This window comes from Platalea leucorodia (genome assembly GCF_965183815.1).
Source record: "Platalea leucorodia genome assembly, chromosome: 5".
In the NCBI taxonomy this organism is placed as follows: Eukaryota; Metazoa; Chordata; class Aves; order Pelecaniformes; family Threskiornithidae; genus Platalea; species Platalea leucorodia.
This window is the reverse complement of record NC_138827.1, coordinates 14810680-14822790: the sequence shown is the minus strand read 5'-3', so window position 1 is coordinate 14822790 and position 12111 is coordinate 14810680. Positions and strand designations below refer to the sequence as shown.

Below are 12111 nucleotides of genomic sequence, written 5' to 3'. Positions count from 1 at the left end.
TCGGGGCCTGCAAGAGGCGGAGAGTAGCCAGGGAATTTGTTCAATGCAACTGGAGGGGTTTGTCGCAATCCGATTGCAGGCGAACAGAAATCCCCAGTGCTGGCGGGAGCTTGGCACTGGAGGCTGTGGGATTTAACTGGGTTTTCCCCAAGCTTTGCAACAGGACTGGGGTGGGAGAAGGAGTCACTCTAAGCCCAAAGCACTGGGTTTAAGTGCTCCAGGGAGATGCAGCAGCTGAGCTGAGCAGCAGCTTTGGGGCACCCAGCCCTCATCCCAAGGCCCAGGACCAACTTCTTCCATGTGGATGCCCTGATTCTCCTGCAAGGGGTTACTCTGTGCATCCCTCCCGCCCCCAAATCAGCTAAACCAGCCTGGGAGAGCTGGAGAAACCCAGAGAGGATACTCACAGCTTTTGCATTCCCCCCCCCCCCCCCCCCCCCCCCCCCCGGTTTGCTGGAAGAGATTTGCATCCATCACTAATTAATCCAAGATGAGCTGCTAATTCAGTTCCTTGATTGCAACTTTGCATAATTGCTGCACGCACAGGCAGACCGGCAGGACGGGATAAAAAAGGAGACAATCAGCGGCGGGCGCAGAGGAAACAACGGCCGGGAAGGGCCGGTTCAGCTCGCTCCCACTCTCCAGGCTATTTAAAGACCCAGTTTGAGAGAAGATATTTCTCTCTGGAAGGAGAAAATGGTGACAGTCACCCTTGGATGGGTTTTTCCCCCCATGCTGGGCTCACAAAGGGCCTCTCCAGCCGCCACAAAGCCTGAGCCCCTCTGGCGATGGGGAAACCATGAGTTACAGGCAACACAGCCCCTCTGGCTATTCCCATCATGCTACCACATGCTGTCCTCCTCCCTGTGCTTGCCTTTTCCCGATGTCCAAGCGGTTGCCTCTAGGTTTCAGAGTGAACCCTCCACCAAGGTGAGCAGGGCAATCGCATCCCCCAGAGCCAGTGCTCCAGGCTTTTCCCCCACCCACTGGGTACATTAGACCCCCTGCAGCCACGAAGGCTTTTAAACCCCCCCAAAACAAGCCCCAGAAGCCAGCAAGCCAGGCCTGCCGGCAAGGCGCTACCTCCTCGGAAAGCAACCCAGCGGCACAAGGGAGGTCAGGGAGCATCGCCCAGTGCCATGGCAATGGGCAGAGCCACCGGCTGAGCTGACCTAAGCCCTCAGCAGCACAATTAGTGGGGAAAAAAAAAAAAAATCTGCTTTTCCTGCTGGTGATGTGCAAAGCCATTCCCACAGGGCTCCAAAAGGTGGGTGGGCACGCAGGGGTGATGCAGCCCGTGCCAAGCGGGCAGGTGATGTGCAAGCAAATTGATGCTGAGATTGGCTCGTGGGTTATTTTGCCACCTTCCTCTTCCTCCTCCGCTCGCATCCCACCTGCAGACCTTGCCCCTCACCAGTTTAACACCTCCATGCACCCAGAAAACTGAGCGACAGGGCAGCAAACAGCAGCAGACAGGTCAGCCCCGCGCTCCCTATTCACGTTTCATCCTGCAAAAGAAAAGAGCTACTTTCAGCTCCAGCCTTTTCTCTAGAAAAATGCAGCTCCCAGCCTGGGGGCCCCTTCCCCGGCCCCACGGCGAGGGCTGAAAGGGGGCTTGGGCAGCCCGGCTGGCCCCACCGCCCCCTTAATCAGCCAGGGCATGCATGAAGCCTAATGCCGTCGCGAAGATTTCAGCACTATTGACACACACGGTGCATTAAACGCCTTATGGGGGATTTGCATAAGCTTGGGGAGGGAGGAAGAGTGCAGAGAAAAGTGTTGACAATGGGAAAGTAAATGCATTAAAGCGCTTAAGAAAAAAAAAATCTGATAAAGGAATAAACCAGTTAAGGGAATATATTACTCGTAGCCTGGTTATTCAAATCCTGCCTTATAGGAAATCCTCTTAAAGTGATCACCTGATTGTGTGTTAAATTCCTAATTGAATAATAAAAGAATTATGTATTTCTTCCATAGAGGAACAGAGATGGGAGCCCATGCGGACGTTCGCTCAGAGGGGGCTGGTGGCAGAGGAGATGCGGGGAGAGGGGTCCTGGGGCAGCAGCACCATCCAGGAGGGATGTGATGGGAGATCTGGGGCCAAGGGAGGATACAGGGCAGGGAGGGATGCCTGGGGAAGGCTGCAGCACCCAGTGCCTTTGAGGGCAGCAGAGGAAAGCTTTGCTGGGAGCAGTTGAGGAGCGATGGTGCCCAGGGGGAGGAGAAGGACCTGGTGGATCTCCACGGCTCCTCCAGCCCTGGTTGCTGCAACAGCATAGGGCTCACAAAGGTTGAAAATTCACCAGACGTGACTCCTGCCCTGGAGCTGCAGCAAATGCAGCAACTGCAACCACCCAGGATCTGGGCAAAGGGGACTTTGGGGGGGTTACAGCAGCCCCTGAAGCTGCTCAGGAGCAAAGGGGGGGCCCAAGTCCAGCTCGGGGGTAACTGCACTGCTGACACAGGTCCTGCAGGAGAGGCATGGCCCCAGCCACTCCCTCGCCTCTCCCCCTGCCCACTGGCCCCCAGTTTTCCCAGTCAGGGCTGAGGGCGATGCCTGCGTGGCCTCTCCTGCCTGCTGCTGCCCTTCCCCCTGCCTCCACGCTATAAATAAGATGCAAAAAAATAAAAAACAAATAAAAAAAGCACATCACCTGGCACTCAAGAGGTGAGGGAGAGCAGCGAGACTGACATGCACCAAACCCCCAGCCTGCGCTGGGGGGGGGAAGAGTAAAAGAAACAGAAGAGCTAAAAATAGCCCTGGGAGCTGCTTTCTTCCCGGAGATCATTTTTCTACCCGGCCATTTCATTTCATAAACACGATTATTTATTTATTTTTCCCCCTCTTTACTCCACTTTTTTTTTTTTAATTCAATGCTACCACTTTACCCATCCCCACATCTCTTTTATAAGCAAGTTAAAAAAAAACAACACCCAAAACCAAGGAGAAAGAAAAAAACCAACAACCCCCTTGATCGCTCCAGCAAAGGCTTGCGTTGCTACAGCTCTTTAGAGGTAATTGAATATCCCAGAGTGCATCTGCTAATGCAAACTCCAATATAAATAAGCGGCAGCGGTGAGCTAGGGGAGGGCAGAGGCAGCAGCTGAGAAAACAAAGCGAGCAGTGCCCAGCAAACCCCAGCCAAGCTCGGGGGCTGCTCGGGGCTGCCAGAGGCTTTTTATTAGGCAGAATTGGATTGCTGGGGCCAGGCTGAGGTCCCACTCCTGGGCGAGCGCGGGAGCTGGCAGCAAGCAGGGTTTGCAGGGAGATGGTTATTGAACTATCCTCGCCCCAGTGCCCTTTCTAGAGCCAAGCTTGTGCACAGCAGCAGGGTGCAAAGCCCCCTGATTCCCAGGGGACACCCCTGTCCCCCTTAGCCCGGCAGGTCCCCCATGGCCAGAGCAGCTCCAGCCGTACACAGGAGCTCACAGTTTTGCACCGTTTGCATCTCCAGCAGTGCCCATACCTCCGCGATTCAGCATCCAGCAGCAGCAGCCAGGGAAATCGGGGATGACAGGAGCAGTTAATTTGAGCCCGCAGAGACCATCTTTCTGTGCGTGCGTTTTTTTGTTTCCAAATAGACTTTTAATAACTAATTTCAGATGGTAAAAAGAAGTATCTACATTTTGACCTCTTGAAATGCAAATTGCCTTTCATCCTGGGAGACATGAAAGGCTGCTTCCTATCTGAAACGTTATAAAAGGAGCGAGATAACGTCTCCCAGCTCTGCCTCCCTGCTTTCATTTTCAAAATTGTTTTCGTGTGAGGAGAGAAAAGATGCTTTCTGCGATTTTGCTGTGCTTGTTGCTCATACAGAGCAAGCACAGGGCTCTGAAGGGCCGGGGGCTCCCCATGGGGTGCCCGGAGCAGAGACCCCTGTACCCTGACGGCGCGCAGGGAGGAGTCACAGCATAGGCTTTGTATCTCCCTACAAACCAGACCTGCTCCAGACTTCGGACAATGGAAGAGGTCGTGGGGCCAGGTGAAGCCCAGAGCTTTGCCCTCCTGCCAGGACTCAGTTTTTTGGGCCCAGTTTCAAAAGCTGCAACCTGATTTGCTCAGGAAAACACGGCAGAGTAGCGGTACAGTCACTGGCTTAAAGACACAGCTAAAACCACCACCGCTCTGCTACGGCCTGGCCCCACCGCGGTCCCCCCAGCCTGGCATGGCTGCAGATAAGCTCCTTCTCCAGCCTCCCAGCAGCTTTCCCGTGCAGGGGCTTGTGGCACACACAGCAGCCAAGAGCCCTCTGCCTCTGCAAGCAGCTTTGGCTCAGTGGCTGAGTGAGGGCAAACACAGACCATTTTGTTTTCTTTTCCTATCTTCTGAACTAGAATGGAGCACCAGTGCAGAGAAGGTGCCCTGAGCACACGCTAAAGGTGCGGCAGAGCTCTGCTGCAGAAGCAGGCAGAGGGATGCTCCAAGAGGGAACAAGGGAAGGAGCAAGGATGCTCCGGGAGCAGAAGGCTGGGATGCTGCTGGGGAAGGGAGGAAAGAACAGGGATGTTGTAGGGGAAGGAGGCTGGGGTGCCGCCGGGGAAGGAGCAGGGATGCTCCGGGAGCAGAAGGCTGGGATGCTGCTGGGGAAGGGAAGAAAGAACAGGGATGTTGCAGGGGAAGGAGGCTGGGGTGCCGCCGGGGAAGGAGCAGGGATGCTCCGGGAGGGGAAGGCTGGGATGCTGCCAGGGAAGGGAGGAAAGAACAGGGATGTTGCAGGGGAAGGAGCAGGGATGCCCGCACCACCATCTAGCGGCTGCGCGGCGGCGGAGCGCAGCCCCCGGCCCCCCCGCCCCCAGCACCCTCGCCTTGGCACTCCGAGGGCCCAGGCTGCCGCGGGGATATCGCCCCAGCAGCCCGCCGCAGATAAAATACGTTATCAGCCCTGATCTGGAGCTGCCGAGGAACCAGATGGTGAAGCGCCAGGAGGGGTTTTGCAAGCACCGCTCGCCTGCCCCGAGCGGGTAGGAGGGGAAGGCAGCAACAAGGGGCACCCAGCCCCCTTCAGCAGGGGATGCCAAGCAGGTACGTGCCATGCTGGCACCCAAAGGTGACAGTCTGTACCCTCCATGCAGACAAGGTGGGCCTGTTCCTATGTGCCTCGGTGCTCCCCAGCATAGCCCCTGACCCAGACCTGTGCAAACACAAGCCTCCCTCTCCCAGGGCCTTCCTTGCCCCTGCAAAATAGTATCCAGAACATCAAAACACTGTTGAAAGCCTCTAGCCTATTTTATGGCCTTACCTGGACTTCGCAATCTCCAAATCCTTTATTATAACCTGCAACTTAATAAAAATTATTGCTAAAAAACCCAAACAAAACAAACCATAACAGGTTGGGCAGAGAGCCCTCATTAGCTCACATCACACCATTAATTAGCTGAAGTCCCTGCCAAGGGCCTAGCAGAACCGCATCCAAAACCTTTGCCAAGACCTGCCCAGGGCCAGGTTAGATGCGGTACATGAAAGGTGTGCGTGCTCAGGGACAGGCACGTACTCGGCCAGGAGCGGGTGCTGCAGCAGGACAAGCTGTTCCCAAACAGGAGCCGGGATCAGAGCAGGGCTGGTGCTCGCCTCTGCCTGCTGCTCCCCCAGCACCACCCCAGCATCTGCTCTCTACCTGCTTGCTCTAAAAAACAGTGATGCTGCATCAAAGGTTTGCCGCAGACCAGCAAGGCGAGGTCGGTGTGAGCCCGCCAGAGCCATTCTGCCCGGCACCTCCGCTCCCGGCAGCGCGCTCAGCACAGCCGCAGCCCGTGAAGCTGGGCTGTTTACACCAGAATTGCACTCTTGCTCTGAATTACTTCACCTTGGGTTCTAGTCCCACATTACAACAGAGGAAAAGTAGCAAAGGTTCTCAGTGCCTGGTCATTTGGTGGACAACCACAGCATGGCTAAACCCAAAAGCCTACTCACTACAGCAGGAGAAAGCGTGCCAGGAAGGAAGACAGGCACAAGTCCACGTCTACACCTGTAGTAAGATAAATAATTGGAGATGAGACTTCTCAGTCCCTTCCCTGCGAATTCAGGTTTAAGGGGCCCAACTCAGTAACAGCAGAGACTGCCAACCTGAACGCAACCGCAGCTGCCTACTAGGGCAGGGTTTGACCCATTATTTACGATTTTTCCCATGCTTACTGGAGAATATTCCGCTTTCCTCTCCTAGGGCAGGAGTAGAGGGCATCTGGACCTCCCGAAACATCAGTGGGTCTGGATGACCACATCCATCTGGGGCACAGAGGACAGAGGAGTTGTTGGCATCACCACTGTAGCTGGGAGTTGCTGCCACTGACCGAATCCAGCAGCAGCTTCTCTCAGATGCTCAGGCTGCTCCAGGCAGGATGGGAAATGTCACCAGCAGCCGGAATGAGCAGTTTAGAAACACTCATCTGAGCTAACATAACCTATTTTGCCTGAAGCAAGTGGAGGTACACAAAGGGCACCGACAGGACAGCATTGCCCTCCAGAGCTAGATCAGGAGAGGAGATGTCTGCAGCTTCACAGCTGAGGCCTCGCTATGGAAGTCACACAGGAGAACAAGGAGAGTCTCATCGTTGCATGCTCCACCATTGCTAGCAAGAGCAGAAAGGCTTTTTCTTATCTCGTCCACCCTGATCAAAGTGTTTATTGTGGCTTTGCAAAAGGAAGGATACATACAGAGGCAGGAGATGCCTCCTCACCCATCCGCATGGGCTTGCTCCAGATCTTCCTCCTGGGCTTGAAGGTGCAAAGCAACAAGCTTGGCGTGACAGCACAGTGAGCAGGGCGCGTATTTGAAAGTACCGCTTCAGATGCGACCCATAAAAGAAAGAATAAAAGGAAGTTATCTAAACTCACCTGAGAAGCAGGAGAAAAATGCCTGAGTGCAAGTCCCGAGAAGAGCAGCTTTAAGGAAGAACAAGAGGGGAAAATTACATTTGCAAGCAAAATGTGCCAGTAGAAGCTCAGCTTGTCCTTTCCCAGTCCCTGCAAAACCCAAGCTGACGGTGTCTCTCGAGAGCAGCTACAAAGCACAGCTAGGACTGAGATCTTGTTACTGCTGGCGTTTTGGTTTGGGCCACAGAGTACAGAGCACACATAGCGTCACCCTGATCTTATCCGGCCCCATTTCCAAGCAGCAAACAAAAGGAAGAAGACACAGAATACTTATCACAACACAGATTTAATTTCTTAGGCAGTTATAAAATTACAAAGAGCGATGGGCTAGCGGTGAGAGCCAGACACTTGGTGAGGTGGAATGTTAGACAGATTTTCCCACTTATCAACACAGATATTGAACAGAGTAAGTGAGCACTGCAGGATGCAGGGTTTTTTCCAGGTGAGGAAGCAAATGCAAGAGCAAATAGATCCAGGTAGACAAAGGGTTGACCAACGCCCCATAGAAACCCAGAGCCACAGGTTCAGGAACAACTCCCCACTCCTGAGAAACGAGTCGGACACATGCAAAGGCAGCGCAGGGGGAGTCAGCGTACAGATCGCTGCAGCCGCATGGTCAAAGCCACGGCACCGAGACATCTGTAACGAGCACAACTGTAGCTATTTGCAAGCCAGGATAAAAACTTCTTGTTGGTTATTTTCAGGGCAGCGTAAGATGAGATTTGCCAATTTGAAGTGCGTTAAAATGAAGGTATGTTATGGTTAGAAAATAGGAATTTGCTAAATTCCTTTGGTTGTGCAACTGGAATTTGAGAGGATTTATTTACAGTCAGAGCCACGCTTTCTTCATTGCAAGCCTTTCACAGTGCAGCACAGATTCCAGAAAAACAAAGGCCTGCTCTACACACGTGGAGAAGACACTCTGCCTCGCTCTCAGACATTAACAGTTAAATCAAGGTGACTGTTAGCCAGGACAGCTGGAGCACAGAATAAAACTTTCCAAGTCTCTGCAGTGATTAATCCCCACCAATGCTTTGGACAAAGACTCCTGTTGCTCCGCAAAGAGCAGCGGAGCATCTGCATACGCAAGTGGTATACTGAACAGCTCAGCAACCTACAGGGGAAGAAATTCTACTGTCTTACTGGATATTGCTTTGTTGCTAATGCCATTATTAGCGCCAAGAAAGGACAGTATGGGATGTAACATGAAGAGTGGTCTGCTGATCATCATCTTCAGGCTCTAAGCTAACCTACTCATCGAGCTGGTGACTCTTCAGTTCATTCCTCCCTTTTTACTATTACACATAGGTCAGATGCAAGTTTCCTCTGTGGAGACACCTGGCAGTGTATTAAAAGCCTTCTCGGGTATTTATTTGCATTCAGGCAGACCTGAAAAGCTGCCACCTCTACTCCCACCCTCTGTAGAAACAGGCCCAAGAAACTCGCTTGCATAGGACCTGAAGAAGCAAGGCATGCGCACAGATCTGATCCCAGAGGGAGCACTCACACAAATGTCTTGCTGAACAGGGCCTCAGAAAAAAAAGCTTTTACTAACCTCTTTAGGCTTTTTACTTCCTCCTCCTCCTCTGTGAGGCCCAGCCTTTTAACTGCTAGATTTGTATCTATCACTTGTATTTTGGAAACAGTGACATAAGAAGAGTCCAGAACAGATAAAAGCTTTCTGCCTCAGAACTAGAAATACAAAGTAGGGTAAACAGACAGATGTTGAGACAGCAGCTGAGTATGTACACTCACTATCTATTTGCACATCAAGAGAAACAGCTCGTTCCCAACAGTAGTCACTGGGAACAGATCCTACTGCAATCTAAGACCTGAGTTTAGGTGTTTCCCCTTCCCCAGCTTTGGTTCAGTTGTCTATCTTAGCCCCCAACCCTCTAAGGAGTTAAAAAAACTATCAAGAAGTGCAGTCTGTACCTAGAAAGAGACACACTGTCACAGAACAAACACTGTCCTTCCAGGAAAGTCAGTCTAAAACGAGAGGGGCTGTACAGGTGTTCCCATATCATATGACTAGAAGGCCATGGCCACAGCACAGGGCTAGAGCCTCCTTGGCGTACCATGGGGAATCCAGGGCTGCTAGACCATCAGAATAGAAATATTTAGACACACCTGATCCACAGAGTATAACAGTGCAATCATATGCTCCACAATTAGGTGAGGATGTAACTGCAAACAGCATTTCTGGTATGTTTAAGAAAAAAACCAACCAAACAAACAAAAAACAAACCATCTTTGTGCCACTGGGACAAAACCCCAACCTGAAAGGCTTCTAACTTTGGTAGCATACCACAACAGGGTGGTTACTGAGGGCCTAAGGCCATCAGAGGAAAATGATATTAATCATATTTTATCTGAGAAACAGTTTATATCCTCATGCAATGAACTTAAGACAAACTACTGTCACCACTCTTAAATACACTGTCAGTGGGGACCAGAAACCACCTGCTCCACCCTACTAGCTCCATGCTGGTCACTAACCCTGCAATGTTAATACTTCTGGCTCTCTAAAAAGATTTTCCCAGTTAAAACAACAACAAAAAGACAGATACTTTAACTGGCCTCCAGCTTCTACTTAAGAGTGAACCACACAGGGCATAGTGAGTCAACAGTCAGTCTGTGGCTCAGGAGTAGGAGCATACTACAGCATATGGAAGACAAATATAGTGAATATAGGATCTCCAACTCACCTGTGGAAGATAAGGTGTATAAGTTAAGAAGGGAGTAAAATTCATACAATAATGTTCTCAGTTTTCAGCAGTAAAAGTTAGTAAGATATACCCTTTAATGTAATTACTATGTAACATGGCCTTTGTTACATTCAGGAGTTGTAAAACTTGTGTGCTTAGCAGATCTGTGTTGCTTATGTATGTTTACTGCTAACTCTACTTGTGGAGTCTACGCCAAGCCTCCAAGTATGTCATCAGGAATGTTACCAGCTTTAGTCTGGAATGAGCAGACATCCGACAGCTCCTGGGCGGTTCAGTTTGCCAGCAAAGCTCATTGAGCTTTATTTACTTCCAGACTTGTATTTTACTCTGCAGTTATGAGCTCCACAGCAAAGCTGATAGCACTTGCAGTAAAAAAATAATTCCAGACCATGGAATTTAGTTGTCAGCCAGAGCTTGAAGTCAAGAGACTAAGCAGGATTTCAGCACAGCTCAGTGGTTTGCTTTGAACGTGCTGGGTTCTGGAAAGGACACCACAAGCCACTCCAGCCAACCACTTAGGATGGTCAAGGGTTTTCAGTGAATAAACAAGCTGATCCCTTCTCTTCCACATGTGCTCGGGTAAGAACATCTTCCACATACACGGACTAACAGTAGCCTTACTGATACAGGCAGCTCTCTTGGCAGGGGCTACCACCACCTCCTGCACTTTTAGAGGAAGGGGAAGCCCACCTGCCCACAGAGGGCTTTGGGGACAAAGAGCGCTGCCTGCTATTGCTTGAGAGAAGACTTGCTAACAGTACCAACTCCTAAAAGCACATCACTGTCTAGTTGTGGTAGGGAGTTCACACCTAGCTGGAATACTCAGCTTCTGTCCTCCTCTCAAGATCTGCAATTTCCTTGTCTGTTTTTATTTTTATTCCTCTGCAAGCAGTCAGTGAGGGAAAGGAAGTAACCCACATTGCTACACAAAAGGCAAAGCAGGCTCATTTTGGCAAAGGAAAGTAATACTCACCAAGTACTTTGTTAATTACTTGCTCACTAACTGTTATCCAAGACATAAGAGAAGGCACATTACAACCCTAAAAATAGTCTGCAGCACTGCTCAGCCTTGGAAAGCCCTAGCCAGGGTCAGGGCAGTTAAGGATTTATTCCAAAACTGCCAAAGAGACAACCAGTCCTTGGAGTGTATCACAAGAGGTACTCTGATGAAAGGGGAAATAGAAAAATAAAAATAATAAAAAAAGCACTGTTCTCCAGCAGAAAAGAACCCAGAAGAAAGTCAACCTTTCAAAATCATTTATATTTACATCAGTATCTGGGAGAAAAAAAAAATCATAAATCTTCACTATTAGAGCAGTACACTCAGCCCCAGAGTGAAGAGAAGCAAGAATTGAGAGCTATACCTTCCAGCTGAAAACCTTAAGGCTGTTTAAAGAGTGGGGCTGCCATACTCTACAGGGACTTCCATCCAGCCTGACAGAATCCTTGCTTTGGATAATTTAAAAAGCTATAAAAGAAAGTTATTGCTACTCTGCCAAGGAAATAAGACAATCTACAGGAGAGAAAGAAAGTGCATTCCAAGTCTTCTCTAAAAAAACCAACAAGCTTCTTGGCTCCTATGGGCTATAGACACCCCAGTACAAAAGGTGTACAAACAACAGTCTCTAGCAATTCCTCCTTCATTCTAGCTTTCTTCCTGCAGCAATTCCTTTTCTTCCCTGTCAAGGCACTTTCTATTTTCTATATCCTTACGCAGGGAAACACTTCCAGTTTTCCATCCCAACAAACAGAACAGTCCCACAAATACACAACATTCAGAAGGAATTTTAATTAACAAAATGGTCCAGGAAAGGGGAGGGAGAACCCAAAAAAACCAGGCCATTGCATTTGAAAGGTTGCATGTCAGTCACTAGGTATGCCTGCAAGTCCATGCACAGGAAACCATTTGGACCTTTGTCAGTGCAGAACTAGTCTCAGCTTCCAGAACCACTTCTCTACTCCTTCCTTATATAAGCTAAATATTATATACATATATAAAAAAAATACAAACTTGGGTTTGTTATAAAGTGGCTTCTCTCTCTCTCCCTCCTATGCTTGCTTGGCACATGAACGCATGCAAAGCTAGTAGGCTCTGAGGGCTGCACAAACAGCAGGTTTTGGCAACAAAAAAAAAATAAACACAGCTAAAATAGATAAGCAAGATTAAAAGCCACTGAATTGAAAACCATATATTTTTCCAATTGTATAGAATTAGAACTACAGCTATGACTTAAAACTGTGAGAGTCTGTCATCCTCTCTCCCAACTCATGTCAAAGTTCATAGCAGCATAACACGAGATTCCTCAAGAAACATCAAGCCAGTGTTCTCTGCTTCAGGAGTGAGTTCACAGGTCAAAGTTTAGTCTGTCCGAAGGATCATGGGAGGATGCTCACTGTCTTCGTCCAATCTAAGTGAGTTGGTTTCATCTTCCAGGCAAACTCCACCCACAGCACCCAGGTCATCTGTATAGGCTGGAGAGAAAGGAACAATTAGTTGGGGGATCAGCAGCA

General features: G+C 49.9%; 1 protein-coding gene across 2 annotated transcripts in view; it reads right to left on the bottom strand.

The window, feature by feature from the left end:
- Positions 1-5331: 5331 nt before the first annotated feature.
- The window catches only part of WIPI2 (WD repeat domain, phosphoinositide interacting 2), a 29294-nt gene continuing 22514 nt past the window's right edge, over positions 5332-12111 (bottom strand). For both annotated transcript variants that reach the window (XM_082313464.1, XM_082313465.1), the window contains exon 12: positions 5332-12072. In XM_082313464.1, the coding sequence (XP_082169590.1) occupies positions 11960-12072 (113 nt within the window). In that variant the 3' untranslated portion in view covers positions 5332-11959. The remainder of the gene's footprint in view (positions 12073-12111) is intronic.